Raw genomic sequence first — 27,057 nt, 5'->3', positions numbered from 1 at the left:
TTGTGGTGTCACTGTCAGGTCAAAGGCCAGGAGTTTTCAACTTCTCCTAAACCCTTGCCCTGTCCACTCCTCTTCCCAATCTCTCTCTCTCTCTCTGGATTTTTGGTTTGTTTCTCGATTGAAAACCTTACCCTCCGGAACAAAAGGCCAGCTAACCCCAGGCCAGTGTAATAACTGCCAGCTTGCTTATTCCACAGACAAAGGGCGCTTGAAAAGGCCTCCCCGGCACCGTTCATTGGCATCAGCACATCAGCCGGACGCCAGGGGCTGCGAGAGGTTTCTACCGTGAGCTGCCACATTGCAACCTTTGTGCCCCAGAGCACAATGCAGGGGAGAAGGGAGGGCAGGGGACCACGCTATAAAAACCTGGCAGCAGCCTGAGCCCCGCCACTCTCCCGGGCCCTGACCACTGATGCAAAACCGAAAGGGATATTGACGGCTGTCTGTCACCTCTCTAGCTCCGCCCTCTCATGATGGGCTGTTGAACACTGCAGGTAAGTGGCCCTGCTGGCACTGCACTAGAACTCGTTCATTGGATAAGAACTGCAAACTGACAAAGATTCCTGTAACGACTACACTCTCCAGGATTAAAGACAATTGAATTAAATGGTAAAAAAAGGGCCAGTTGCAATAAATTGTGGAACTGTTGAGGGTTTGTTCGTGCAATGGAGTGCTCTGACGGCGCTGGCCAATCAGCTTGCTTTGAAAGGGTGCATTAACTGACAGAGGAGGCCTGCTTGGCACCGCATATGATGCAATAACCCTCGGTCTAGCAAATAGAATGTAACTGTGCTGATGTTTCTTAATGCACTTATTGTGACTTTCACCACAATGCCTGCCCTGAGGTCTAAATGCTTAGAAGGTGGTTTTGTTAAACATCTGATGTTCCAAGTGAACGAAATATCACCAGGTAATGCCATCTAGAAAGTCTGCTAAGAATATACTACAGTACTTATTTCATACCTGCTTCTCTGCATCTGTAAATATGTCAGGTTTTAAGGTTCTCTAACAGGTCTGTTAATGGAGATACAAATCAGGGGAAATACTCACAACCAATCCAGGCAGATTGCAGGGCAAAGTGAAGCTTGAGGCTTGTTCAGGACTAATACATAGATTTTTGGCATTTTTGATTGAACGAATTTTTGCAAGCTTTCTCACTGTTGTGGGGATGGACATGATGGTCCAGATTTACTTTGAAGCCTCTAAATTTGCTACACTGCTTGCATGGAGTGCCGAATCCTATCTACTGGCCCTCTGCTCCTATCACCCACTGTGGTGGTGCACAAATAGGCTGCCTTGAGTGATGCTCAGCCTCACATCATGGCCCAGAGTGTGCTGTCCTAAGAAGGGTGTGTACTTTAGGGAAACCCTTCCAGTACCAATTCATTTGCACATACCACTGCAGAGGGGCCAGGCACACTGGATGTGTGATGTGACTTCAGTACACAAGCAAAGCATCAATTTCCGGGCAAATCAACACATTCCCCATGCCTTATGGCTGCTTCCACCAGGATTTAGTTTTTGACATAAAACACAGTCGGGCTACTTTACCAGATTGGGCTTTGATACGGTTGTTTGTTGTGATCTGATCCTGGAAATGCCCCCTTGACTCAAAACGTTACAAAGTGGATTTTGCACTGAGAAAAGGGCACCTTCCCAATGTTAAATAAATTTTGCACTGGAGAGCAAATCGGTGCTGCTGCTTTGAATTGCTCGGCGCAAAGCATTGATAAATCTGATGTGAAGTGTTGTTCCTGGTTAGTCATTCATGATAGATGCTAAGAATTGCTCTGGAATGGTAGGTCCCTTATTAGTGTGTTTATTAGGATAAGCTTATTTTTCTCTACAAATTTCCTTTTGGTAATCACTTATGAATAACATCTACAAGGCTTTATCTGCTAAATGAGGAGGAGAAAGGCACTGCATCTCCATGGTACTTTTTAGGTCGAGCATAGCAGTGCGCATGCGCTGCTTTTTCCGACGTGTTGGTATGTATCTGGGATTTTAACCACACCCACCACAAGCCCATCACTATTGCTCGTTCATGGGCTTGCCCTGCAAAAATCCTTTGTTATCATCGGTAAATGCCTTCTGTTTATCCCTCCTTGGGGCGGTTTGGTTAACGCCTTGCACACCGACCCTGTTACATGTATAATTGCACTTTTGTCGATACGTTTGACTACGAGAGAACTTTTTTTCCTTTCCTGTGTCTCCTTCACGCTCATGGCGGGGTGCTTTGAATCAGCTCGCTTATGTTAAACTGTGTTACTTTTCATTTTCAATTTATGTGGCAAGAAAAGTCCAGTTAGGAGTTTACAACACCAGTAGCTCTAATTTGAGCAGACGCAAGACTCATTGCATTGCAAATGCTTGTTTATGATATTGACCAACCTATGTACATACCTAAATGTGTATTCACAGTCACCCACTCACCTTATACATCTGTAGAATAAAAATACCGAAAAGTTAATGCAGCATTCGGAAAAGCGTGAGAACATTTATAAACAAAGGTGCATGAAAGATTTTCACATTATTTTCATTCGAATGTACAGAGAAAACTCTCCCTCTCCATGTCGCACATTCATCCGAGGAAGAAAAAGGCGACCTTCTTTGATTAAAACTAAATAAATAAACAAGGAAAAATTAAGTTTTGTAGCGAACATTTTTTTGCACCAGACTCTAAATTACCCCCTCAGAAGCAGACAAAACATGGAGTGTCTCACTTTTAAAATAAAAAAAGCAATAAGCACGAAATAAGAACAAATTTGTTTGGTTGTACTTCGATTATAACATTGACACTAATCACAGCTGCTCTCTTTAGTGATTTTGACTCTCACAAGAAGCACAGCTTTGTGTACTACTAAAAGATTAATTTTATAAACGGTCTGTGCGAAATTTTCATCTACTCATGTGAGTTCCGCAATTCAAGCAATTTGTGATAAGTTAATTAGGCAAAATGCCCGAAATTAAACCATCAAGAAATGTCGGATATCTTTTCTGTTGCAGGGGATAGGTGTCTTCAGTGACTCAGTTCAAACAAAAAATTTAATGTGACAGACATGTTACTCTCAAACCAGTCCCTGAAGCGACATTTGAACACGAGGAATGGCCTCAATTGAAATACCACAAAGTGCATTTCATGTAGGCTTTGTTTAGTTTTGTGTCATTTTCAGACATTTTATGTAGAGAAAAATGTACACAATTTTGCACAACCATATTTTCATGTCCACATTCTAAATAAAAAAATAGTTCCCTTTATTTATTTGCTCATACCTCTTCCATTTCTTATTCACCTAAGGTGTTATCTCTTGTTGCAGAGCGGAAGGTGGGGATTCTGAGTGGACGGAACCCCAAGGAACTCGCGATGTATACCTTGATGGGAGGTGGCTTGCTGTGCGCAGTTTCAGGCCTGGTTCTCCTTATTGTTGCCACGGCGACAGACTTTTGGATGCAATATCGCTACTCGGGTAGCTTGAGCAATCAGGGGCTCTGGCGGTTTTGCGTAGCAGGAAAATGTCACGCCCACACCATCACCATTGGTAAGAAAAAAAAAGCGTGACACTAACATGGTAGGCGTGAGTGGTCTGTTTTAGACATGTTTGAAAACTGTGGGCCAGATGTAGCAAAGGTTTTTCCCCATTCTGTGTCTATAGGAAAAAGTGTTCGTACATATGGGCCTGTATGTCTAGTTTCAGCATTGTTTATACAAGTCACAATTGCCATTAAGGGTTTGGTGACTGTGTGTTATTTTTGATTGTGGTTATTTGGTCCCAGAATTTATAACTTTTAACTTTTCAGGCCGCAAGTTCTTCTAGATGAATACGTTAAATGCTTGCTGCTGAGGTATTAGTGTTATCCCCAAAATCATAAAAGCAGTCCCCAGCAGCACCTTTCATACTTGCAAGATCAACAGTGTGAGAACCAGAATATTAGACCCGTTGCATTATTCACAGTAAAAATGGTGATGGGCAAGCTTCGCTCGGGCTTTACCAAGGACCCTGCAGCCCTGAGTCACAAGGTTCCTCTAAATTTAATTTGGCCCAAATATTTCACGGGACCCCATGACAGCCTAAGACCCAGTGCTAAATTTGAGCCGGCGGTGGAAGCCGGAATTTATTTCTGTGTACCGGTACATGTTTTTCAGCTTCAGAAATTTAGCAAGCTCAATACAGGGGAAAACACAGTTTGGAACGACGGAGGAAAAGAAAGACGGCAAAACAGTCACTAAGGCCCATATTTATACTTTTTTGCACTGCATTTCCGTCATTTTTGATGCAAAATTGGTGCAAACATACAAAGTACGATTCGATTATATACATATATACATATATATAAATATGGGCCTAAGGGAGAAAGCAGGAATCTTCAAGAGTGAAAAAGGGGCCAGGTAGTGTCTGGTAGTGAATTAAAGCTAACCAGTCTTGGTATTTGGCGTGCCGTTTTTTAATTGCACTAGCCGCCGCCTTCTCAGCTTTGAGAACCTGCCCTCTTTCTTTCACAAATCAAGCACTCCCAAAGCCATTGAGTAACTGTGAGATAATTAATTTGCACTCATGACATTCTGCAGGGCTGTCCATCATTTTGCTTTAAGCCAGAAAAATCCTGACATTCCTGAGTGAGGGACAATAACAAGCAACAGCACCGGGCCGTGGTAGCAACTTTGGCTACGTGCAATATTTGAGGACATAAAGGAAGAGGACATTGCAGCAAGAAGATCCTGGGAGCCGACTGGAGGCACTTATACAAGTAGGCCTGTCCTGGGGGACAATCATGAAGAAACATCTCATAAGGTTCCCCCCGATGACACAGAGGAGAATTTTGATTAAGTACAGATTAAGGCAGGAGCACCAGTGAGAATGGATCCTGAGGCAAGTTGGCACCTTCGGAGGACTTGGCAAATTTCAATAACTTTCACCACTGCACCTTCTTCGTTCCCAGTCTCGTTTCGCGTGGGGAACCACTTGGTTTCCAGTGCTTGAACCTCACATGGCTTCTCTACAGGAACATTTAGCCAGCATCCCATCCCATTTAGAACTCAGCTTCTGATGCTAATTTTGCAACAGCCGTGCAGGACTGGCATTTCTGGGCAGACACAAATTAAACGTTCAGCATGCCAGGGGCATTGCTTTTCAGTCTTTCTGAAACAAAGCTTTATTTTGCGCATTTGTTTCTGAAAACACAAAACAATGTAGAAAAAGAGACCTTGCCATCATTCCAACGTGGACAGGATCACTTTTGGTGAAAATTCCTCATTGACACTTCCTTTTAGCGGTCTCAATCCCAGAAATTCACGAAATCACATTATTAGTGACCGCTAAATGCAAAACCCATTTGGCTATTTGGTAAACTGTTACCGAATTGCACAATGCTTTCAGAAATGCATACCAAATCATAATTTAGAAGGGTCATGTTTAGGGCGACCCTTCCTCATTGAGATTCTCAATGCAATTTCTCAATGCTTTGTGATTGTAATTCTGGTCAGAAACCATTGATAAGTTACCAACTTCTTAAAGGAGGTGGTAATATATTTGCAAAGGGGAAAGGGTCCCCAAACGACCCTTTCTCCTTTATGGAGTTAAAAAATGGTTATTTAGCAGTAAGCAATGGTATAGGGGACATCTGATAACGTTTAAGTAAACTTTCCAAAAGAACAACATCTTTTATTTTTTTAATGATGCACCTTTTATGTTAACTAAAACTGACTGTATTAAAACAAAACTTCTATTTAAATGTGATCATAAACTTGGCGGTCTGCTGGGCCCAGCACGTCACCACTTTTGTGGTGTCATACAAACAGAGCAAATTGTAATTTGTGATCTACCTCACAAATAGTAATGATGTAGGAAGGATTCCGAACCAGTGAATATTGATTTTGCAAGGCAACTTAATACTACAGATGTTGGTTCACAGATTCTCAATGGATTTGCAAAAACTTGGCTTACAATTTGCAACCACTTTTAGCGAATCAAATGTTGGTATATTTGACCCAAACTGCTTCAATGAGATGTGGAGGGCTAATCAGTTGGTGTCAATGTTACTCTTACGTGAGATAAGAATAACTATTTTTTTGTAAATGGTGCTAAGTACTCCCATGAAGGTATTATACAATTTAATAGTCCTCATTTTACCAAATTCTGAAGGATGGAAGGCAGAGCTGTCTTTTCCAGTCTCAGCAGACCACAGTAAACATCAGTGGTTCTTGCTTAATAGATTTAGCCATCTTAACCCATACTACGAAAGTCTGATTTCCAATACACCAGGTGCACTATAAGACCGATGGTCCGCTAGCTTTCTGCCTTGCCAGTCCATTGGAAACAAGTTGTTGTATTTACTTAACTATAATAATAATAATAATAATAATAATAAACTATTTTTTATTATTCACATCGTTGTATTACATTTTTCCAAAACAGCACAATGAGGTTACAGTTAGCTTTGGGTGGTAATGACTATGTACAAGGTTTTGCATAATAGTGCTTGGAAGTAAACCCAAGCAGACAGGTAGATCTTGAACATATGATACAGTATTTGAGTTGGAACCATGCTGCCTATTGTACAGCATCGAAGATGTAATGAACACCCAACAAAATGTACATTCAGAACAGTCCATAATAAGAAGAGATAGACCCCAGCCACCCAATTCCCAACACGAAAGAGAGAAGAAAGAGTCCTGAGGTGTGGAGGGTGCTGCTGGGCGGCACACAGCAGCGGGGGTAGCAGGATGTACCGATACCTTCCTCTTGAGTGGCACTTGGGTTATCAGAGGAAGGGTCCCTCGGCGTATCGGCATATTGTGCCACTTTTGAACAAAAAGCTGCAAGGCCTTCAATCTAGGTGGAGTGAAGCATAAGAATTCTAGTCTAGACATGTAATCAATGAGGGGGCTCAATGTTGCTGAGAATTTCTTTTCAGTGAGTGATGGGCGTGTTGACTGTTGAACGTCTGTGTGTATCTGTCGGGAACTAGAGCCTTCTCTGTCGACTTGCTGATGGTCTGAAGGTGGGATCACCAGTCAATGTTGGGAGGTGTGAAGGCTAAAGACCTGCAGTGTTTTTTCTGTATCTATCATTCCTTTGTTTATTCTTTAAGCTTCACCACTTTGATAATCTTTGACTCCCCTGTTTCATTTGCTCAGCATTTTGGGATGCTACCAGGGCATTCATGCTTCTCTCCATCCTGTCTTGCTTCGCCGGGATCATTCTTGGGCTAACAGCGTTTTCCAGTAACGCCAAGGCCGCCCGCATCCGTTCCGCTGGAATCACCTTGCTAATCGCAGGTATGTATTTAGTTGATAGCAAAGGGTGACAGTGATGATAGTACCTATTAATGTGGCAGTACAGCCTGCAGAAGAATATGAGGGATGTATGAAGAACACTGTCATTCAGTAGACATCACAAGAAAGACAATATATTTGCATCTATGTAGGTTGTGGTATTTGCACAGAGTTAACCTGTGTAGGGTGGGATGAAGTCCTGTCCTTTGGCTTCTGACACCATCCTTTGTATGAGAAATAGAGGGGATCACTATAGGAGATTAAAAAATGTCTATCGTGCCAGATCTTTTTAGAGTAGAAGATTTACAGGGGTTCTTCAAATAAAACTATCAGTTCATGATTGGAGAACAAGAGAAAATATTTGACTGAGTGGAGTGGTCATACATTCAAAAAAAGAAACACCCCAAATGAATTGCTGGCATAGTTGCAATGTTTTTTTTCCCTGCAAAGCACATATACGTTTGTGAGGATGTTTCCAAGTATACATGTTCTTGCTTAAATTTCCATTTGGCCTGGAGGGGCATAGCTGCAGGGGGTGTCTGGGGTGTTACACGTCCCTACAAAATGTATTTTCTGGTTAATAGTTGGGTACAGGTGATTTCAGTCAAATATGGTGATGTGTCTGTCAGATTTTCACATTCACACGGACAAAAACATACACACTCTATCCCTCTCTGTTTTGAAAGTCTTCAGAAATGTTTGTTATTTTACAGACTATTGTGTTCTCTCTGACTTAGTACTCCTACCGATCCACACTCCTCTTCCTTTCTACTGCCCCTTAAGCCACTTTCATGAGCCTTGGCTGTGGTATAATGTAGTTTAACATTATATTGCAGTGTGATTGTTGGAAAATCTGAATCTCACCCCCGCCCAATCTTACAGATCAGGCTATGTCCCTGTGTGTCTGCCCACTGTCTAGTTTCTGTAATTCATATCCCAAAAGTTGCTTGTGCAGTTCACAAGACACTCACCCAGTTTCACTGATCCTGCAAGATATTTCTGCTTGAACCAATTGTTCACCGAGAAAAAGCCACATGGTCACCATAGGACCCAGTTTCTTGAAAAGAGCATACACAGTGCCATCTACAGAAATGTATCTGTGTATGTGTAAATAAATATTGAGTTTGACTACATGGTCCATGCACATACTTACTCATCGTGCTCATAGGTGTGTCCGCGTATGTAAATACTGTATGAGTATGAACATGTTGATTTGTTTTTGGGCATGGCCGGGTTACACAAAACATTTTCCCCATTGCCCACCTGCCCATCCTAATTGACACTCATCCTTTACATGCACTCCCATTTCAACTCGTGCTTTGTTCTCACCTGTTGAGTCCACCCACACTTTTCTGACACCATGGACTCTCACACCTACATATAAAATCTCTCATCGTCTGTCTACTCATGCACCTACCATGGGCACATGTTACCAATTTCGACTCATCTTTTTATATTAATTCAATTTCTAATAACCTAGTTCTGTTATAAAGTGGAGTAAATGGAGGCCATCTCGGGACCACAACCTGAACTCATTTAACTTACAAAAAAGTACTAACTTACTACCAAACAACCTCTAACCTAGGTTTGTCAAGCAGGGTGCTACTTGTCGTAAAGTGCTTCAGTGACTTGTTAGTGGTAGTAAGCACTACACAAATGTAAATACAACTGCATTAGGCATTAGGAGAATAAGCACTTACAAAACTTGATTTGGCCAATGACTGAGACCTGTGCAAGACTGCACTTGTGTAAGAATATTTACACACATAATCTATTTGAGATTTATTTCAACAGAATGTTTTCTATAAATTACTTGGAAAACTAGGACCATCAGCAACAGTTTTTCACCTCCATTCAACCCAATAAAGGGAACAATATTGGGATGTGTTGCCCACAACGCAGTAGCCTTTGCATTTCCTGGATACAGCAATCATGACGGACAAGAATGACATTACATCAAAGAATAAAGAAAGTGAGAAATTGCAAAAAAGGAAGGACATGTGAAAGAGACACGTGAATATGAAAACAAGAAAGCCAGTGGGCGGTGAGCAGGGAAGTGTGGTAAGGAACCAGTGCGCCATGAGTGAGAAATGAATGAAAGAAGGAAACGTAGGTAGCCGAAAAGTGAGCAAACAAGGACAGAGGTGCTAACAACTACAGTTTAGAGAGAGAAAGAAGGTGCGGAAGAAAGTTAGTGAAGGAAATAAAGACATATCAATAGTAAGGGAGAAAGTGAACAAAACTTACGTTGGAAACAAAGATAGGAAGAGGGAAAGGGAGAGAGAAAAGGCGAGGGAAGGGGGTGCAGAGAGTAGAGCGAGAGAGAAGAAGAAAGGGAGTAATGGAAGAAAGAATGAGAGGAAGGAAATAGTTTACACACATGAAGAGACGAGGAGAATTTTAACCCCCATACTACCTCCCAAAATCAGAACCGTGAACACAAAAAGTATGGGGGGGACGAGAGACGAGACCATCTTGTGGTTGTACCACTATTGCTGTGATCCTGTCTCTTCAGGAATGGTTGTGAAAACCGTTAATTTGGGACCTAATGTTAGCGGTTCCTCCTTATGGAATAGGTGGTCTCACACACATAATAGTGTCATGCATCATCATTTGGCCACCTACCCCCACCCAGGTAGGACAATACCACCTCGGTGGACTCAGTCTCACGGTTAAGTGAACGCAGAGGAAGTTCTTGGATGATATTTTTCTGGATAATACAGGGATCCAGTTGTGTAAGTAAAATTACCTATCAGATCACCAGTGTAAATCACACTGTTAATAGCGGTGTCTGCTGGTAAAATAAAAACAAGAGAAGGACTGTTTTGAGTGTAATGACTCATTTCATCTCCATAATCCTAACGACCAACATGTTTCTGCCCACATGCTAAGCCATAACTGGCCTGGGGCATTCTTTAAGGCCTGAGATCCATAGTAAGTGTGGTGTGAAGAGGAACCTATCCTATCCTCAAGGCCTACCTGGGTATTACTCAAATTTGGAGATTCCTATGTTAGTGAAAAAGAGGAACAGAGAGCATAGGACCTAGTCATACCTTAGAGAAGCGCTGTAAATGGCATGTATTGGTGGCTATATATATGTGTGAGCACATCTAGTATAGAACCACAGCAAACCACTGCAAACAAGGTGTCAAATCACATGCCACTAATGGCATCACAAACCATGCAAATATTTATTATTGTGGATGTAGAGCCTATAGGCATTACTTATTACATCCACTTATACTTGTTAAATCTTGAGAATATTCGTACTTTTACCTGAACATTTAAGGGCAGCTTACCCCTGGTCTGGGGTTGGGGTAATGCCCCTTTAGTCACACACTGTAGAAGAAATAATTGCTAAAGCGTGGTATTACATGTCTAGTATGTACACTATAGCTCCTCTTGCCTAAGTGATAGCGTGCTTGCATGAGAAAAATTATGTATAGGAAATGACTCAGATTCTCGAGTCTATCCATGATAGCCCCTAGTATAAAGAAATAAGCGTTCGGAGATAAGGTCGGTGGTATTATAAGCAAGATTTCGGAGTGCTCTAATAGGATTATGTAGTATAAGGAGGCACACATTCAACCCGTGTAGTATCGCCAGCAAGATATACCAGTATTAGCTCCCCCGACCATTGTTGACTCCACTTAATCGCAAATCACAAAATAAATATGGATACATACTAATAAGATGGCCACGAAAATAAACATGACAAATATAGATGGAAATGTTTAAAAATAAATACCATAAACCCGGGACCCTAGGCATAACTCACTCGACTGGACCTCCACTCCTCGGCAGCTTCTCCATCGTGTGTCTTGATGTCAGCCAGTGAGACCACCTCAGAGTAAACACAGGTTCAGTGATGTAAGTGTGACTGGAATAGGATGTATTGAAAGCACAGCTTCCCATTGACAGTGTGTGTGATCTGAGACAACTCCCAGTGTTCCAGAACGCATGGTTCCATCTCTCCGGCTGTAATGCATCCCTCCTTTCGCTCTCCTCATGACCTTGCCATACTGTGGACTCATTAAGGTCATTCGATGTGAGAAATTCAAAATAGTCCGTGAAGCCTGCACCGGTGCCATTTCTTCTAAACCTCGCGCCCTCTGCCGCTCTCGCTCGTCGGTTAAAAGCCTTTATGCCAATATCCAAAGCTTGTTTTATATTAAAAGGAACATTGCTATTTAATGCATTTAAATATTTTCATTTTTGGCAGGAACATTACTATCCTTTTGAACTATATTGTTCGATGAACCTAGCCTGAACTTTGATTGAGGGAAAACTAATGTATTAAAACAATGGTCCACACGGGGGAGCCAGAGCTCACCATTTGCCGAGTTGCTTAGGGCCAGATGTACCAAAGGTTTTTTTTCCCATTCTGCGTCAATGGGGAAATGTGTTCGTACATATGGCCCTTAGTTCGCTGAATGATTCGTGTGTACGGAGGTGACAAAAGGCTAAACGCATTGCTTCCAAAGCTAGTGCTGAGATGCAGAGTCCTTGGATTTATTCCCCATCCCACACAATCACGGGTGGTGATTGCACACCTGTTAAATACCAATATAGCTGGTGTCCTGTCTTCCGGGTTCTCACTTATCACACAATTCCTAGATACGGACTTGGGATGAGAATAAGGCACTAATAAATAGAAAGTGCTTTCCCCGATCCTAAAATGTGCAACTCCATAATATGCATATTTAGCTCTCACAATTTGATCCAGGATTTAACTGTACAAATCAAGCATGCAAAAAAGCAGAATGCTCTAATTTGAACAGAACTCTGGCCCAGATTTACTAACACTTTGTGCAGGAGTTGTGTCGTAAAAGCGATGCAAATCAATGCAAAGTGTTGGATTGGGATTTAATTTCCAGCACATGAGCTAAAAAAGTAGCCTGAAGTATTAGGGCAGTGAGCAGGGGCGCAGCCTAGTCTGTAAGATTTTTTTTGGGGGTGGGGGGGGGGGGGGGGGGGGTTGACCTTCTGATTTTCCAACAAATACGCTGGCATATAATGTAAAATTATATTATACGGGGGCAGGGCACATAATAGGGGCTTAACAGGTGGTAAAAGGGAGAGGAATGCATATTGTAGGAGTACTAAGTGAGAGAAAACAGATAATTGTGTAAGCATATCAACAGTTTCGAAGACTTCCCAAACAGAGAAGGGGAGGAAGTGTTTGCGTTTTTGTCTGTGTGTATGTAAAAATGTGTGACGAAATCCGACAGACACCTCACCATACCCGACTGAAAGCACCTGTACCCAACTGCTTGCCAGAAAATAAATTTATTAATAACACCCCAAACCCCTCCCGCCCGAAGCTACGCCCCAGGCAATGAGCTACTTTGTGTGACTTCGCTTCAAGTGGGGGTACCATGGGTGGTACAGGGGCATCCCATGCAATTACCCCTGGTTGTGATACAAATCACTATCTATAAACATTGGTAGACAAGGATGTGCATCAAAAAGTGACACGTCCTTGAGAAAGGAATAATGCGGGAGAAAAAGTTTATTTTCTCCAAACGTTTCCAACTTTGCTTGTGTGCTTCCATTGTAAAACCTTTTCAGGATGTCATGCACCCACCCTTGCACGATGCTGCAAGGGTGGGTGTGACACAAGGCAGCCAAAAGTGCACCTGCGGAGGGGAGAGAGAAACAGTACCATATCTTAATAGATATGGTGCTCTTCTGCTCTCACCGTTTTGTGCCAGCCCTTTGCAAATTTGCCCCCTTAATCTTGGTTCAGGTGAAAATTAACTTTAATGGCCAGTGGATGACATGAAAATATAAAAGTGTAAGTATATTATTTCAGAGTATCTGTTTGCTACTTAGACGTGCTGGTTCTCGGCCATTAAAAGTATTGCATCTCTGCAAAGATGTGCAGGGCCTCTTCATTTCAAATTAAAGATGTACAGGTACTCAGTACCTTTGGGTACCTGCCCACTGAAGCACTGTTCATGCACAAAGCAGGATTTGGCTGAGTCTTTGAAATGGGGCAATTATAGGAAACCTGCTGTAAGCAGACCTGTAGCGCTTCCTCTGCAGGCTGGGTTGCCCATGGCGCACTTGGCACACATGTCGAACTGGAAGATCCAAACTAGTACAACGCAGAGTGAATGGTGAGCTTATTGCACAATCTGTGCTAGGCACCCTGTAAACACAACATTGTAAAAAAAAAAACTAAACAGTACTTTGATATAGAAGGTAAACACTGACGCACAGTGAAGTAATGAAATATGTTTTTCTGTAAGTGCCTAAGCAGACGTTCCTCTTACGTACGAGGACATTTCTATTAGTACTAAGAGAATTTATGTAGATGATTGGCATTTTTTTCAGTGAAATATTAGTATCCTCCTGTCTGATATATGATTGATATCATCAACATGGTACCCAGCCTGTTGTCAATGGTATAAAGTCTCCATGACATAGGTCATCTCTACATCTCTCACAAGAAATAGAAACACCCCGCCATATAGCTTTAGCTCAGCAAGGCCACAGTAAAGGAAGAAAGAAAGTTACACAATTGACTCTAACGTAACATAACGCAATGTAACGTAACATAACGTAACGTAACATTGCGAAGGACAAGTGTGAAATCTCAAGGCAACACCCTTGGAACGGAGCTAGATTAAACGTATCACCTCCTCTGTTTCCTGGGCATTTCATAGACCCAAATGATAATTGGAATGAATAACAAATTAGCCAAGCTATAGCGTACCATGTAAATTCAGAGAAAAACTAAATTGTAGAAGCCCATTTCTGAGAACTCAAATAATTGAAATCCAACTTAAAATGAAAAAAATAGACAATACAGTTTGGTTGAACAAAATAAACATCCTCCCCAAGAACAGCTAAAAAGTAATATTCTTTTACTAAAATCCTTTTTTTTAAAAACAAAATACAGCTCAGTCCTGAGATTGAATGAGGGATTGGAACTAAGGGGAACTAGCAGATGGAGGTAGGGAGGGAACATATTAAGTTGCAAAATTAGTGAATAGAAGGGGCACCCTAAAAACAGTGAGAAAAAGGAGCATGAGGTGGCAAATTAACTACCTTTAAACATGGATGCAGCCCTGTGCACTGCATGATGTTATTTAAAAACAGGAAGTGAGGAAGGACAAGGGGGGTTGATGAAGAAAGCACGTGGCAAACAAAAAAAGGCAGTGGGAAGAGGGAAGAAGTTTGGGAAATAACCGTGGAAAACTCTATTTGAAAAAAGCAAACTTGTGTCCTGTGATAGGATGTGGGAAGGGAAAAGGGATAACTCGAAAGAGACAAATGAAAACCTTGTAGAAAAAATGAAGGAAAGAACCCATATTCTGATAACAACGGATTTACGTATGGAAAAAAATGTATAAAAGGAAATTTCGAAAAAAGATATTGGGCGAATTGGCTTCTACCAAATTGGAAACGACATTCATCTTAAAAACTATAAGTGAACTGTTTCGGTGCAATGTTTTCTCATACTTTGTGTTCTATGACTTTGATTTTGTATGAAGTTACGTACACAACCCTACTCTTGAGATCCTACGCCTTGAGATCACTGGCCTTCAGTTTTTTTTCTTGATCATGATAAATTCTCCACCTGGCACTGGACAGTAGATAAGCCAGTTTTTGGTAATGTCAAGGTATGGTGTAATCTCCCAGAGGTGGATTAACACCTGCCGTCTGTCATATATCTCTTTACAGAGGAAACTGAATGTAAGTGGCAATGTCTGCAGGAATGCCACCAGACCAACAGCTCGGACAAGACTGAGCAGGGCTGCAGCTTCCGGCCCTCACCTGTTCTTCTGGTTTCTCAGATGCCTCAACGCGTTTGCAGAATCCCACACACACACACTCACGCAAGGTACGCAACACCTGTGTTGCTTAAACCTGTCACACAACTTTCTCTAAGGTGCAATGCAAGTTTTCACAGAAATCCCTGGTGAAACACTCTCAGCTTCTCCATGCATAACAAGATTTAGGCAGACCTTTTCTTCCCCAAGTTTAGAAAGCATTCTTTTGTGAGACATCTAAGTGAATGGCATGTGGACACCAATTTTTGTCCCCTCCTTTAAGGCGAGAGGCATCACTTGTTCATCACTTTTTCTCTGATGGTCCTCACATGCCCACCCTCATACAAAGCACGGTAATCTCTATGCTAAGGTATTATTTACATAGCCAATAAACCACAGTAGTGGCCAGTGCCCCCTGCGACCCACTATGCATAACACAATTCCTGTACAAAACACACTGTCGCAAAGGAGTTTGCGAGCTCAGAATGCCCAAACTATACCCATTTGCAGCAATACTGTGACCCATAATGCATAGATTATATTCCCATATTAACATACTGAAGGCGTGATTTACATCACGGCGGATGGGTTACTCTGTTGCAACAGTAATGGCTATTTCGTCCGTCTAAATCTAAATACCATTGTTTTCTATGGGGTTTAGTTTTCGGCAGATGGGTTATCCGTCACAATTGTGACAGAGGAACCCCTACACCAAGATCTAAATTGGCCCAAAATCTAAGGTGTCTGGAGCTGGACAAAGCCCAGCTATACCATGCATACTTACATAGACCAACCATGCATAAGCTTTATACCACTATTACATAATTGTAGGCTAAGGTCTCTGCATGGACAAAAAGACCATAACTTGCCCAGTGCTAGGATCTGCCACGCATAAGCAATAGCGCTTTATCGGATGCTCGTAGACAACGTTGTCTGCTAGCTCCAGCTATTCCCAAGGTGGTGTCTGAAAGTCCCAGGTATACCGAGTGCCAGAAATCTTATAATTATTAGTCCTCTGTTCAAAACACTTAGACAAGCCCTCATTATATGTTTGTCAGAATAGGGTGGTAAATACCATTATCCGTGGGTGAGATATTTACCTCGAGTTGTAGATACCTCCTATTCCAAGTTGGTAATAGAAAAATGAGATATAACCTGGGCCATTGGAATAATGCGGCATTGGAGGGCCAAATTATGTGGGAGGGTTGAGTAAATTATGGAGCAAGAAAAGGCAAATTAAGCGGTGTATTGCGGCACATTTTGTGATAGTTTTTTCGTAATTATTTTGTCATTTTTAGGTCGAGCGCACAAACACTCTGGCCTGTTGTAATCGAACTGTGGGCTTTAACAACGCCCACTGCACACCCATCACTCACTCGTTCATGGGCTTGCCTTTCAAAAATTCTTTGTTATCATTGGTAAATGCTTTACATTTGTCCCTCCTGTTACATGGATAATTGCACGTTTGCCGATACATTTGACTGTGAGCGAATTTCTTTTTCCTTTTGTGTCTCTACTTCGCGCTCATGCTCATGGCGGCCATGGCGCTTTGAATCAGCTCGCTTATGTCAACTGTTATACTTTTCATTTTCAATTTATGTGGCAAGAAAAGTCCAGTTAGGAATTTACAATGCTAATAGTTCTAACTCGAGCAAATGCGAGACCCATCGCATTGCAAATGCTTGTTGCACTTGTTAACACTGCCTGGGCATTAGTTGCACTCATTAGTACCAGTGTAATACCCAAATATAACAATAAGCAAAAGAAAGGTGACCAGCCAAGCTTTACAAAGGGCCTTCCACTGCTTGACAACAAGTGTCACTACATTTTAGTAACTTTTGAACTGCTTGAGATAGAAACAAATTATTATTGGTCAACTCTGCTGATTATGCAGCAGATGATGGATTATGGGGCATGTGCGGAAACTCTACAATTATGTGAAAAATGCTGCAGCTGCACAATGGCATAGTTCCAGTGGCCTTGGGTATAACATGCGGAAGTGGTTTTTAACACACCTAATTCCACATGTTTTACCTTTTTTGTTTGCAGCCCTTTTCTTATGATGAATTTAGGCAGGTTTGAATTTATCAGGTGAAAACTGCAAAGTGTGTTAATTACTACACAACATGGAACACTGATCCCTGAGCAAACACCTGTTTGCACAGAGATCATAATTTAGCTCTCGCTCAATTAAGACCTTAGACTAGGTATCTGTTAGGACACAAGATAAACACTATGCTATGTTACGGTACCTAATACTTCAGAGAGCTCCAGTGATCTCCAGTGCGAGCAAACCACTGGTGACCCACCAATCATAAACGTGGTATCTGAAACCTATGCTTAATTTGTGCCAGTGGTTTCTGGTGCTTGGAACAGCACCTAATAGTCAACACTGGAACTTAAGACAATTTAGAGAAAAGCACCACACAAGTTCTTTATTAATTCACTGTACATGAAAATGACTGATACCTGCTGCCCATGCCATTCTTTAGGCTTTGGGGTCCTAGAATAGTCTGAATTGTCACACTTGTGGGATTGTGGTATTTAGGAGTTTCACTTTCCCTGGCAGTGCTGGAAGGGGCACCTTGTGATGCAAGCTGCAGTGGCCTCCTAATGATGGGCCGTCAATGTCAGTGACACCCCATGTATACCCAGAACCAGGAAAATGGTGACCCACCATGCATACATTGTAATCTCATATCATGCACCTAGTGCAAGGTGTCCACAAATATTCCCAGTGGAAAGAGTCCTGTGAACCACCATCAATAAACTTTATTCCTCAATTCCACAGAGATAGTGTACAGTGTCTGTAAGGCCACAAAGCCACAGTTTTAGGTGTCCTGTGATCCTCCATGCCTATTCCATATATCGGACAGTACAAAAGAGTATATAAGGGACAACAACTGAGCCTCCCTTCACTCTTTTATTGAGGTGGGTGGCTACAAACTAATGACAGAGCATGGCAGTGGTGTACCTCCATCCACCAATTAGCTTTCCAACAAGCCCAAAGAAATGCATAAGGTGCAAACCCTCTTGGAACTTAGAGGGATGTAGACATAAAGAGCAGAAATGAACTTAAACTTTTTGATTTGTTCAGGTCTCACCAGCCTGGACAGATGTTAGTCCACCAAACATGTTGGTGATGTGTTCAGGCCCCACCAGCCAGGACAGATGTTCATCAGTGCCCGATGGGGAGTGATACTTCAATGATGCGCAACATTTTGCTTCCCCCTGGTAGGTTTCTTTGCGTTGCTCGCACTATCCGTCTACACTGGGGTGACAGTGAATTTCTTCGGTAAACGCTACGCAGACTGGCGCTTCTCCTGGTCCTACATTCTTGGATGGATTGCCGTCATTCTCACCCTCTCCTCAGGTAATGTTGTCATTTCTGTTTCCTCCCTCCCTTATTCTTTCCACCCTTTCTTCGTCATTTCATCTTGCACTCCACTCTTTTTTGCCATTCTTTCATTGAGTAACTCCTTCCTTTAATCTTTGCTTCCTTCCTCTCTCTCTTCTTTTCCTCTCCCTCACTTTTTCCTCCCTAGTTCCTCTCTTCCTTCCGTCCCCTGCAGTGAGACATTCCCTAACTCCTTTACTTCTTCCTTGCTCCTTCTTCCATTCTCTTATCTTATCTTACCTCCATCACTCCCACCTTCCTTTCTCCCCAGACCCCCACTTTCACACCATTTTTCCATTCCTTTCTTGAACCCTAAACCCATCATTCCTGCTCCTTCTATCCTGTATTGCTTTTTTCTTCCCCTCCTGAAGCTATGGTCTAATGTAGTTAGCTTCCTCCATTTGTATTTCTTTGATTGCTGGTTGCTTCTCTTCCCTATTTTGAGTGTATTTTTTAAAAATGCCACTTTCAACTTAACTCACTATGTACACCAATTCTCAACTCATCTTTATCCTTTACTTTTCCTCACTGCACCTATCAACTTTGATAATGTTTAGGTCTGGCGTTATCCTCAACCTTTTGATTTTAGTAAAATTATATATTTAATTAGAGAGGCTTTCAACGAGACCGCTTCATTAATTAGTTTGTTGTGCCATTCATATTTTTCTTCTTCTGCCCACTGCAATAGTGAGCATGTGGCAAAGGGTCAGCCCACTCAGCCATTGGCTAACTTCACTGTGAAAGGATTCTGCCCTTGCACAATGTGCACTTAAACAGAAAAAGTAGTCCCTTTTACAGGAAAGGGCTACTGACGTAGGCTGTGCTTTTTGTAATAAAGATTTACAAAAAACATTACAAAACTAACAAAGCATTGGCAACTCAAAAATGGAAGCAGCCAATGCCAGACTCATTGACTTTGCCAGAGCTAGTTTTCTTTATGCGGGCTCTCTATGTGCTTCTTCATATACACCCCTGGTGGGAGAGTGAAGACAAAGCTGGGGCAGCTGGCAGAAAAATGGAGTGACAAGATGGGTTTGGTGATGGCTGTTAAACACTGATGCGTGTACCCAAGAGCCTCATGTGATCCACGCTAGCTGGAAAGTGATACAGCACCCGGTAAATACTGTTACCTCAAAGCTGGGAATCTGGATTAGATACAAACAACCATTTATGTTGTAATCTAGAGTCCGGTTGGTCCTAGAACGCCCTTCATTGTGTGCATATGACTTTTCCCTCCACACATGCTGATTCTTACATAACATATATGATTAGAACCCTTCAAATTATCCGGATGTATTGTCTCCTCATCTGAATTCAATCATAGGCTCAGTATCGTATAATTCCGGTGGCCCGGATATAAATTAGTTTTTTTGAAAGGTTTTTGAATTTGCATAGCATTGGAACGATAACCACACCCTTTCTAACCTGAATAAGATTATTTCTAACCTTAAGAAGGTATACTTTAAGGACGCCTCAAAGTTGCTCCAATATAGGAAAGAGTTGAAGACACACCTCTTTAAAGTATATTGTATCACAGTGCAGTAACAATCCAATAACCAGCTACCTCTCCTATCACTCCCTGACTTCATGCTTGTCTTAGGTCCAGTACCAGAGCTCTGCTGCCTGGTTGGCTAGTCATTCTTCTTACGTTCAAAAGTATTTTGCTGCTCACACCAGCCTTCCCTCTTGCTTCTCTGTATAACAGATTTAAATACAAAAGTCTGCTGACCTCTGCAGGGCTCAGTGCCTGTGTCCCGAGATAGTGGAGGTCACAAAATCATGGTTGTAATAATAATAATAATAACAATAATAGTAAAAAAATAAAGTCCACGGCTACTCAAAAAGTGTCCCGGTGCTCAACTGACTAAATGACCCATCAACCAAAATAACACCTACTCATATGCAGAGCGAAAAAGCCATGTTTTCAAATTACTCTTAAAGCAGAGTTCATCTTTCAAAGCCCGTATAGGACAAGGAAGGGCGTTCCAAGCAGAAGCAGCAAGATATGAGGAGGGAGTGCCTCCCCATCTTTTCTTTTTGAATTGAGGCACCACAACCAGAAGGGCATCAGAGGAACCAAGAGTTCTCGTCAGATGGTTTGGAGTCAGTCTGCTGGAAAGATAGGATGGGCCTGACTGATAGAAGGTTCTATAGAACTATATCCTTTCCTTAATTGGTAGCCAATGCAACTCCTTAAGAGGAAGATGTATCTGAGCAGCCGCTATAGGGATCTTCAGAAATCGAGCTGTGCCATTCTGGACCATCTGAAGTTTCTTCAGCTATTAGGTCCAGAGGCCCCAATAAACAGCACTACATAATCTAGCCGCGAGGTGATAAGATAATAAAAAAATACTTTTTGAGTCTCAAATGGCAAAAGGTACAATTTATTGACAATTTCTAAAGTCCAAAATATGAGCCCACCTGCCTGCCACTTGGGGTTCAAAACCAGCAAGACTGTCAAATTTCACCCGTAGATTGTGTACTATGGAGGCTGGTAGCCAGGGACATGACTGGGCCAACATTCACCCAATCATGGGGGAGAGAAGCCAAATAGGAGAATCTCCATTTTATTGCCATTGTACTGATGGAAACTGAGCCGCAACTACTGGAAAACAGCTTTCAGACATGAATTAAACCTATTAAAAACATTGGGTGTGTTCCTATCGAAGGTAAGAAGAAGCTGTGTATCGTGGTTTGTAACATTTATATGACCCCACCCCCCATTGCTTTACTGGTGGAGCCGTTTGGTGTACAGAGTCAGGGCTAAGGGCAGAGCTTTGCGGGACACCCAGTCTCAGAGGTTTGGGATCGGTGGCAAATGGAACCATCAAAACAGATTGGCTAAGGCCTGTCAAAAAAGAACAGGAGCAGGCCAGCGCTGATTCGCCGACTTCATTGTCTTCCAAACGTTGCAAGAGAATGGAATGATCCAATGCTGCCAATAGATCAAGAAGCAACTTGCTTTCCATGGTCTATTGCCAACCTGATAGTATCTGTGACCTCAACCAGGGTGGTCTCTATGCTAAAACAGGCCGAAAACCAGATTGGGTATTGGTGAAGCAACTGACCAGTCTCCAAATATCTAGACAACTGGCGATTAATGAGCTTCTCAAGAATCTTCAAGAAGGTGGCAGAAAGGAGATAGGCTTAAAATTAGAAAGAACAGATCTGTCAACAGAAGGTCTTTTTTAGGAGCGGTATTAGCATAGCTTGTTTCCAACAGCTTGGGACCGATGGCGATTGAATGAAGCGGTTTAGTAATGTAGTTAGAATGGGACTGATGGCCATGGGACACAACTGCAGGATGCGAGGCCGACAAGGGTCATCCGGTGAGCCTGATCTGCATCCAGCCAGAGCCTGTTCAGTCTCCTCTAGGGTGAAGGGGACACATTCTAATAAAGAACAGGACACGGTCTCAGGAGGGCCAGTGTTAGCATCACCAATGCCACTGCTGCCAAAAATATCATAAGGGGAGGTACAGGTAAGAGTTACAACAATGCCCTGGATTTTATTATTAAAACAAATCGATAATTGCTGACACACATTTTGGGAGGCTTCTAACGGTTGTGAGAGGGCAACAGGATGCGAGAACGTCTTCACCATTTTAAAATCGTCCTCCGCTTTATTACCTGATTGAGCAAATTGTTGGGGAAGAAGGCAGCTTGAGCTTTCTTAATGGCACCATGATACTCATTCAAAGCTTTTTGTAATGGACTTTGATTGTAGATATTTATTTCTCCAGACTATTTCCAAGTTCTTACAATAGTTGTGTGAAGCCCTTAGTTTGTCACTAAACTATGGGGCAGAAGAGAGTCCACTGGTATGATTGGCTGATTTCCGAGCTTTAATAGGCGCAACCGAGTTCACCATTTGTAATAGCCAAGAGTTAACGGAATTAGAATCAATCTCCATGTCACTACGTAATCTCAGCATGATTTCAGAGAGAAAAGACCAAACGTAGGATTCGGATCTATAGAGAACACAAGGTAAAGGCCTCCTTGAAGTGGGGGCCAAGTCAATCTTCAATAAAAAAAAAGATGTTTGAATGATACAACCAATCATTTTCAAATCAGTAACCAACACCCGGGCATTAGCAAAGATGGGGGTCAAGAATATAGCCGGCCCTATTAGTAGATTGTTGGGCAAATTGTGTTGAATACCCGCTGCTCATGTCCACTGCAGGTTTATACAATGGCTGCTTATATGGTGTAAAGACATCCTCCTAAAAAGACTAGACCACTAACATGCCTGCCAGAAACGGCAGCTCTTTAAGCATACCCCACCTGCCCCCTCTGATCTAAAGTGACTAGTGCAGGAAGGGAAGAAATATGAGTAAATATGTTTTACTCCCCACACTAAGGATATAAAGAAAAAGTGCTGGCAAAAAACAGACCTGCAAGAACACACGCTCTTGACCAATGATTTAAATCAAATTCAACAAATCCAAACTGATGCAAAATATAATAAACGTGTAATAATTAAAACCACAATTTAAATGCACAATTTAAAAGCACCGCAACAGTAGGAAACAATAACAATGTGTACTTACTCAGCTGCACGTCCACGCGTGGTCTTGATTCATATGGGGTAAAAACATCCTCCTAAAATGAGTAGACCTCTAAACTGCTAGCCACAAATGTCGGCTCCTAGAGCATACCCCACCGAACCCTCTGATCTAAACTGACTACTGCAGGGAGGGTAGAAATAGGAGCAAATATATATTATTACCTCACCTCAAGGACAAAAAAACAAAAAACAAAAAAGTGCCAGCAAAAAACAGAGCCGCAAGAGTACATGATATAGCATCCACCACTGCTATATTGACAAGGTAATTAGGCTTATGCCTTGATTCTAGTATCTAATATACAGCGTTATAGGTTAGGAGTCAGTAGCAAAAACCTTATAAGCTATCCGAGAACCTTCATTTGAGATTTAAATTAAGATAAAATGGCTTTGAGGAATGTTCATGTGCTCTCAAGATCCCATCATCGGAAACTCACTATGGGTGTGTGAAATTTGTGTAATTTCAGATATAGCGACGGTGTTATTGTTCAATATAAATACCCAACTGTGAACAACTGATCCTCCTGAAACCATCCAACTCTTCTGGATGGGGAATCAAAAATGTTCTGTCTTTGAAGTAACAGTACCAACTCAAGGGCATACAATTTTGTTTGTAATAAACATTCTATAAGTTAGGTTTAATGCAATACATTCTTGCCCTCAGGTCAACTGATTGAGACAAATTTGTTCTAGGGCAATTAATTACACAAATGTGCAGAACATTTGTAAAATAGCCATTCAGTTTTTAAAAAACAATCTCAAATGGTTTCTTGTGCTTTCATAATTTTGACTTGAAGAAAGCATACAATACATAAACAGTCATCTCAATGTCTCTTTAGATAACTGTGGCAAGATGTAGTGATCTTGATCTTGGCCTTTAGTACTACTTGTTCCACATGGCCAAGATATCCTTTGTCATTTTCCAAAGCATTTTACTCTCAGAAAATGCTTGCCTTCCTCATGACCTCTAGTAGGGATTCATGAACCTAAATTTCCCTGAGAATTTGGTACCTATGTCTTGCAATGGATGAGGGGGGGGGGGGGGAGAGACCGTCAGAACAAGGAGATTTGACTTATAAATTTGCAATCACCAATAAATTTGTATTTCTGTAAAATGAAATAGTATTTATAATAACACCGTTATTAATTACATTAAAAAATAAATACGATTTGGCTTTGTTTGCAGAGCATCTAGAACAAGGAGTGTAGCCCAGCTAGGAACTTTTATTTCTACAATTGGTATGAGTAAAAAACACAACTTAGTTCAGACCCTTACCTTCAACAATAAGTACTAAGTTGGGAGGAAACTGTAAATCTGCAGCATTGTGGGAGAGGTAGTTATGTCTTTTGTTACAAGTTTTTAAAGTGGAAGAGGAACCTACAGGAGAAGGACCCCGAAAGTAAGTGGAAGTTAATTCCACTGAGGAATTCTCTACTGGCAGGAAATCCTTAATCTGAAATCTTACCATAGTCTTCACAAATTGGTGCACGCACCCTACTCTGAATGAGTCCATTAGTCTTTCTAAAATGCAAGAGCAACTTTGCATCAAGTGTTCATCCATTCATTATTGTTCCTTTTGTTTACCTTCCTCCAGGTGTTTTCCACATTTGTGCCTACATGAGGAACGGATCCCAAGACACGACTAATGTGGTCAGTGGGTGAGGCGGTGCGATTAACCATGTTCCAGAGATTCCAAAGGCACCACCCTACAGCCAGTCATATTTGGACTCTGGATAAAAGGATGCCTCCTTAACTCGAAATCCTCTCGACTTTGTGGTCCAATTCAGAGACTGTCTATTTCTGTATTGGCCACATCAATGCTACCCAGTATCTTAGCATGGCTGCCCATGCCTTGCCAAGGCAAGCAACAACAGCTACAGACACCGGGAATGTGCTATTGTGCTTGGCTCATCAGAATTTTAATTTTCAGAAGCAGAGGACTCCATTGGCTCCAAATTCCAGGAAATCTAGGGAAACTGACTTATTGCAGAGACCAAGTACAGTGCCCTTTCTCTCGCATAGACCAATACCAAATCCTTTATCAAGGGCTTGGGACCAAATATAAACTTATAAGTTATAAACTTACAAAATAATGACTCATCTTGTTGACAAATGTAGCTGCCTGTCTAGCCCCATATGGACCTGCTGAGTCCTTTATCAAATAACCTTTTCCTCCTCTTCTCTTCCAGGAGGGTCTAGAATGATGATATGTGTGGTACTGAGTATAACCATGTGTTCATGATCAACATGTCTTAATAAAACTCATCTATCCAAATTCAAGGTCTCAATGTGAATAGTGTCCATAGTGGTCTCTATCGCACATATGATGAGTCATAAGAGAAGAGGGAGCAGATACTGGACAATCATGAATAGGTTGGGCCTTGTGATTTAAGTGGGCCAGGTGGCTGGTGTAGCACTTATTAGTACATATGTTCTATTGTGCATTTCCTTTATGGGATCCATCAGTGAATTCAGGTAAGAAGATGGATCATTTACATATCAGTAGCTGATTTCAGGATAGAGGTTTTGATTCTTAACTTGGTTTTCTTGGTAATTATATTTTCAGGTGCCCAAAACCCTAATAAAAAACAAGAAGAAAATGAAAAAACAAAACATGAAAACCCCATTGGAAGACATTGAGGTACCAGCGCTTAATTTGAGCAGGTTGATGCAGTTGCCTCCAATAGGCACTCCTTTTAAGGGACCGACACCTAAGTTTCCTCCTCAGACTTTGATGCAGAGCAAGAGATAGGAAACCCATACAATGGCGATGGAGGAGGTAGAGAAAGGGAGAAACGAGGAGTACAAATAACCTGCAAGGGTGAGATAAAGGGGAAATAAGTGTCTGGTGGTGGATGAAAGAGGTATGAGGTGGAATCAAGATGATGCATCCTCTCTATTCAGCACCATGACATTGGATTGTGCACGACAAAGGTTTTGGAGCAAAACTTTGAGCCCGGGCACTATAATTTTTGCAAATTAAACACTGAGGAATACAATATATTTAAGGAATATTGCCAAGTTGTTCAGACTGGTTCATCAACCCCTTAACCACCTCCTTGGTACTAGTCTCTTTGTATTTATTATGTCATGAACTCCCCACACACCTTTGGCAGTTCATTTTGTTTAGGAGAAATTAATGTTATTCTTAGCACTGTATGAAAAAGCATCCTCACTGCTGCTCGGTCTGCCCCTATCAACAGCCAATATTTGTACTTGGTCCAAATACGAAGGGACTCTGTATTTTCACCCAAAGTATTGAGGAGTGACCTGGCATTGAACTGATATTTAGTAGAAGCTATTGGTTTACAAAGATGTGGAACATGGTGCTGACAATAGGAAATCTGAAACAAAGGCAAATTACTTAAATTAATTTCTCCTGGATCTTACTTGGCCAACTTTCATGAAGACAGTGTATATAGAAGTGGCTATGACACCCGGTTGTAATTCACTGTTATAAACCCCTCCAATTTTCAAAAACTGTGTGTTTGTGTTTGACCACTTTGCTGTCAGTGACCATTTTGGCTTATATAAAGAGCTCCCATGTAGTGCTTAAAATCCCATGGTTCAGATGAATTTAGAAAACAGCTCAATATTTTAAATGCTGGCTTTGATATGGATGTTAAATGGTGTAGATAATAAATCATCTGAAATGGTCCAGACAAGCTATATCCCTCAAAGTGCTGCCTAAATTACTTTTTAACAACTAAAGGCACCCCCAACCTTTACCCAAGTTCCCAAATTGCTGAGGGAACTTGAGGACTCAGTGGAAGCCCCATTTTTTGGGGTTCTGTTACCACTGGAAAAATGGAACCTAAAAGATGAGGGGAGATGGTGGCAGAGACCAGCTGACTGGACATCTGTGAGTGAATAGCCCTGATGCCATTCAGCTCTTTCCTTGAAGGAGTTGATTTCAGATTCAATGTCTTCAGTGCCCTCTGCGTCATCCTCAAAAAGCGCAAGCATGAGAGGGTGGAATTATGCCAAAATGACCTGGTTTGAGGTGGATGAAAAGGTATGAAAAAAGGAAAGTTACTAGGCT

General features: G+C 41.7%; 1 protein-coding gene across 2 annotated transcripts; it reads left to right on the top strand.

Annotated features, from left to right (window-relative positions):
• Nucleotides 1–378: 378 nt before the first annotated feature.
• LOC138268540 (lens fiber membrane intrinsic protein-like) lies at nucleotides 379–25,312 on the top strand. 2 transcript variants are annotated; one of them, XM_069218275.1, is made up of 5 exons: nucleotides 379–494; nucleotides 3,318–3,539; nucleotides 7,136–7,276; nucleotides 18,293–18,427; nucleotides 24,610–25,312. In XM_069218275.1, the coding sequence occupies exons 2-5, from the start codon at nucleotides 3,365–3,367 to the stop codon at nucleotides 24,675–24,677; spliced, it is 519 nt and encodes a 172-aa protein (XP_069074376.1). In that variant the 5' UTR covers nucleotides 379–494; nucleotides 3,318–3,364; the 3' UTR covers nucleotides 24,678–25,312. The 2 variants fall into 2 exon arrangements, with proteins under 2 accessions (XP_069074376.1, XP_069074377.1); XM_069218276.1 differs by having other exon boundaries at nucleotides 3,299–3,539.
• The last annotated feature ends 1,745 nt before the right edge of the window (nucleotides 25,313–27,057 follow it).

The sequence above is a fragment of the Pleurodeles waltl genome, chromosome 12 (genome assembly GCF_031143425.1).
Source record: "Pleurodeles waltl isolate 20211129_DDA chromosome 12, aPleWal1.hap1.20221129, whole genome shotgun sequence".
NCBI classification, from domain to species: domain Eukaryota; kingdom Metazoa; phylum Chordata; class Amphibia; order Caudata; family Salamandridae; genus Pleurodeles; species Pleurodeles waltl.
The sequence above is the reverse complement of the archived record's forward strand: the minus strand, read 5'-3'. Positions and strand labels throughout refer to the sequence as shown.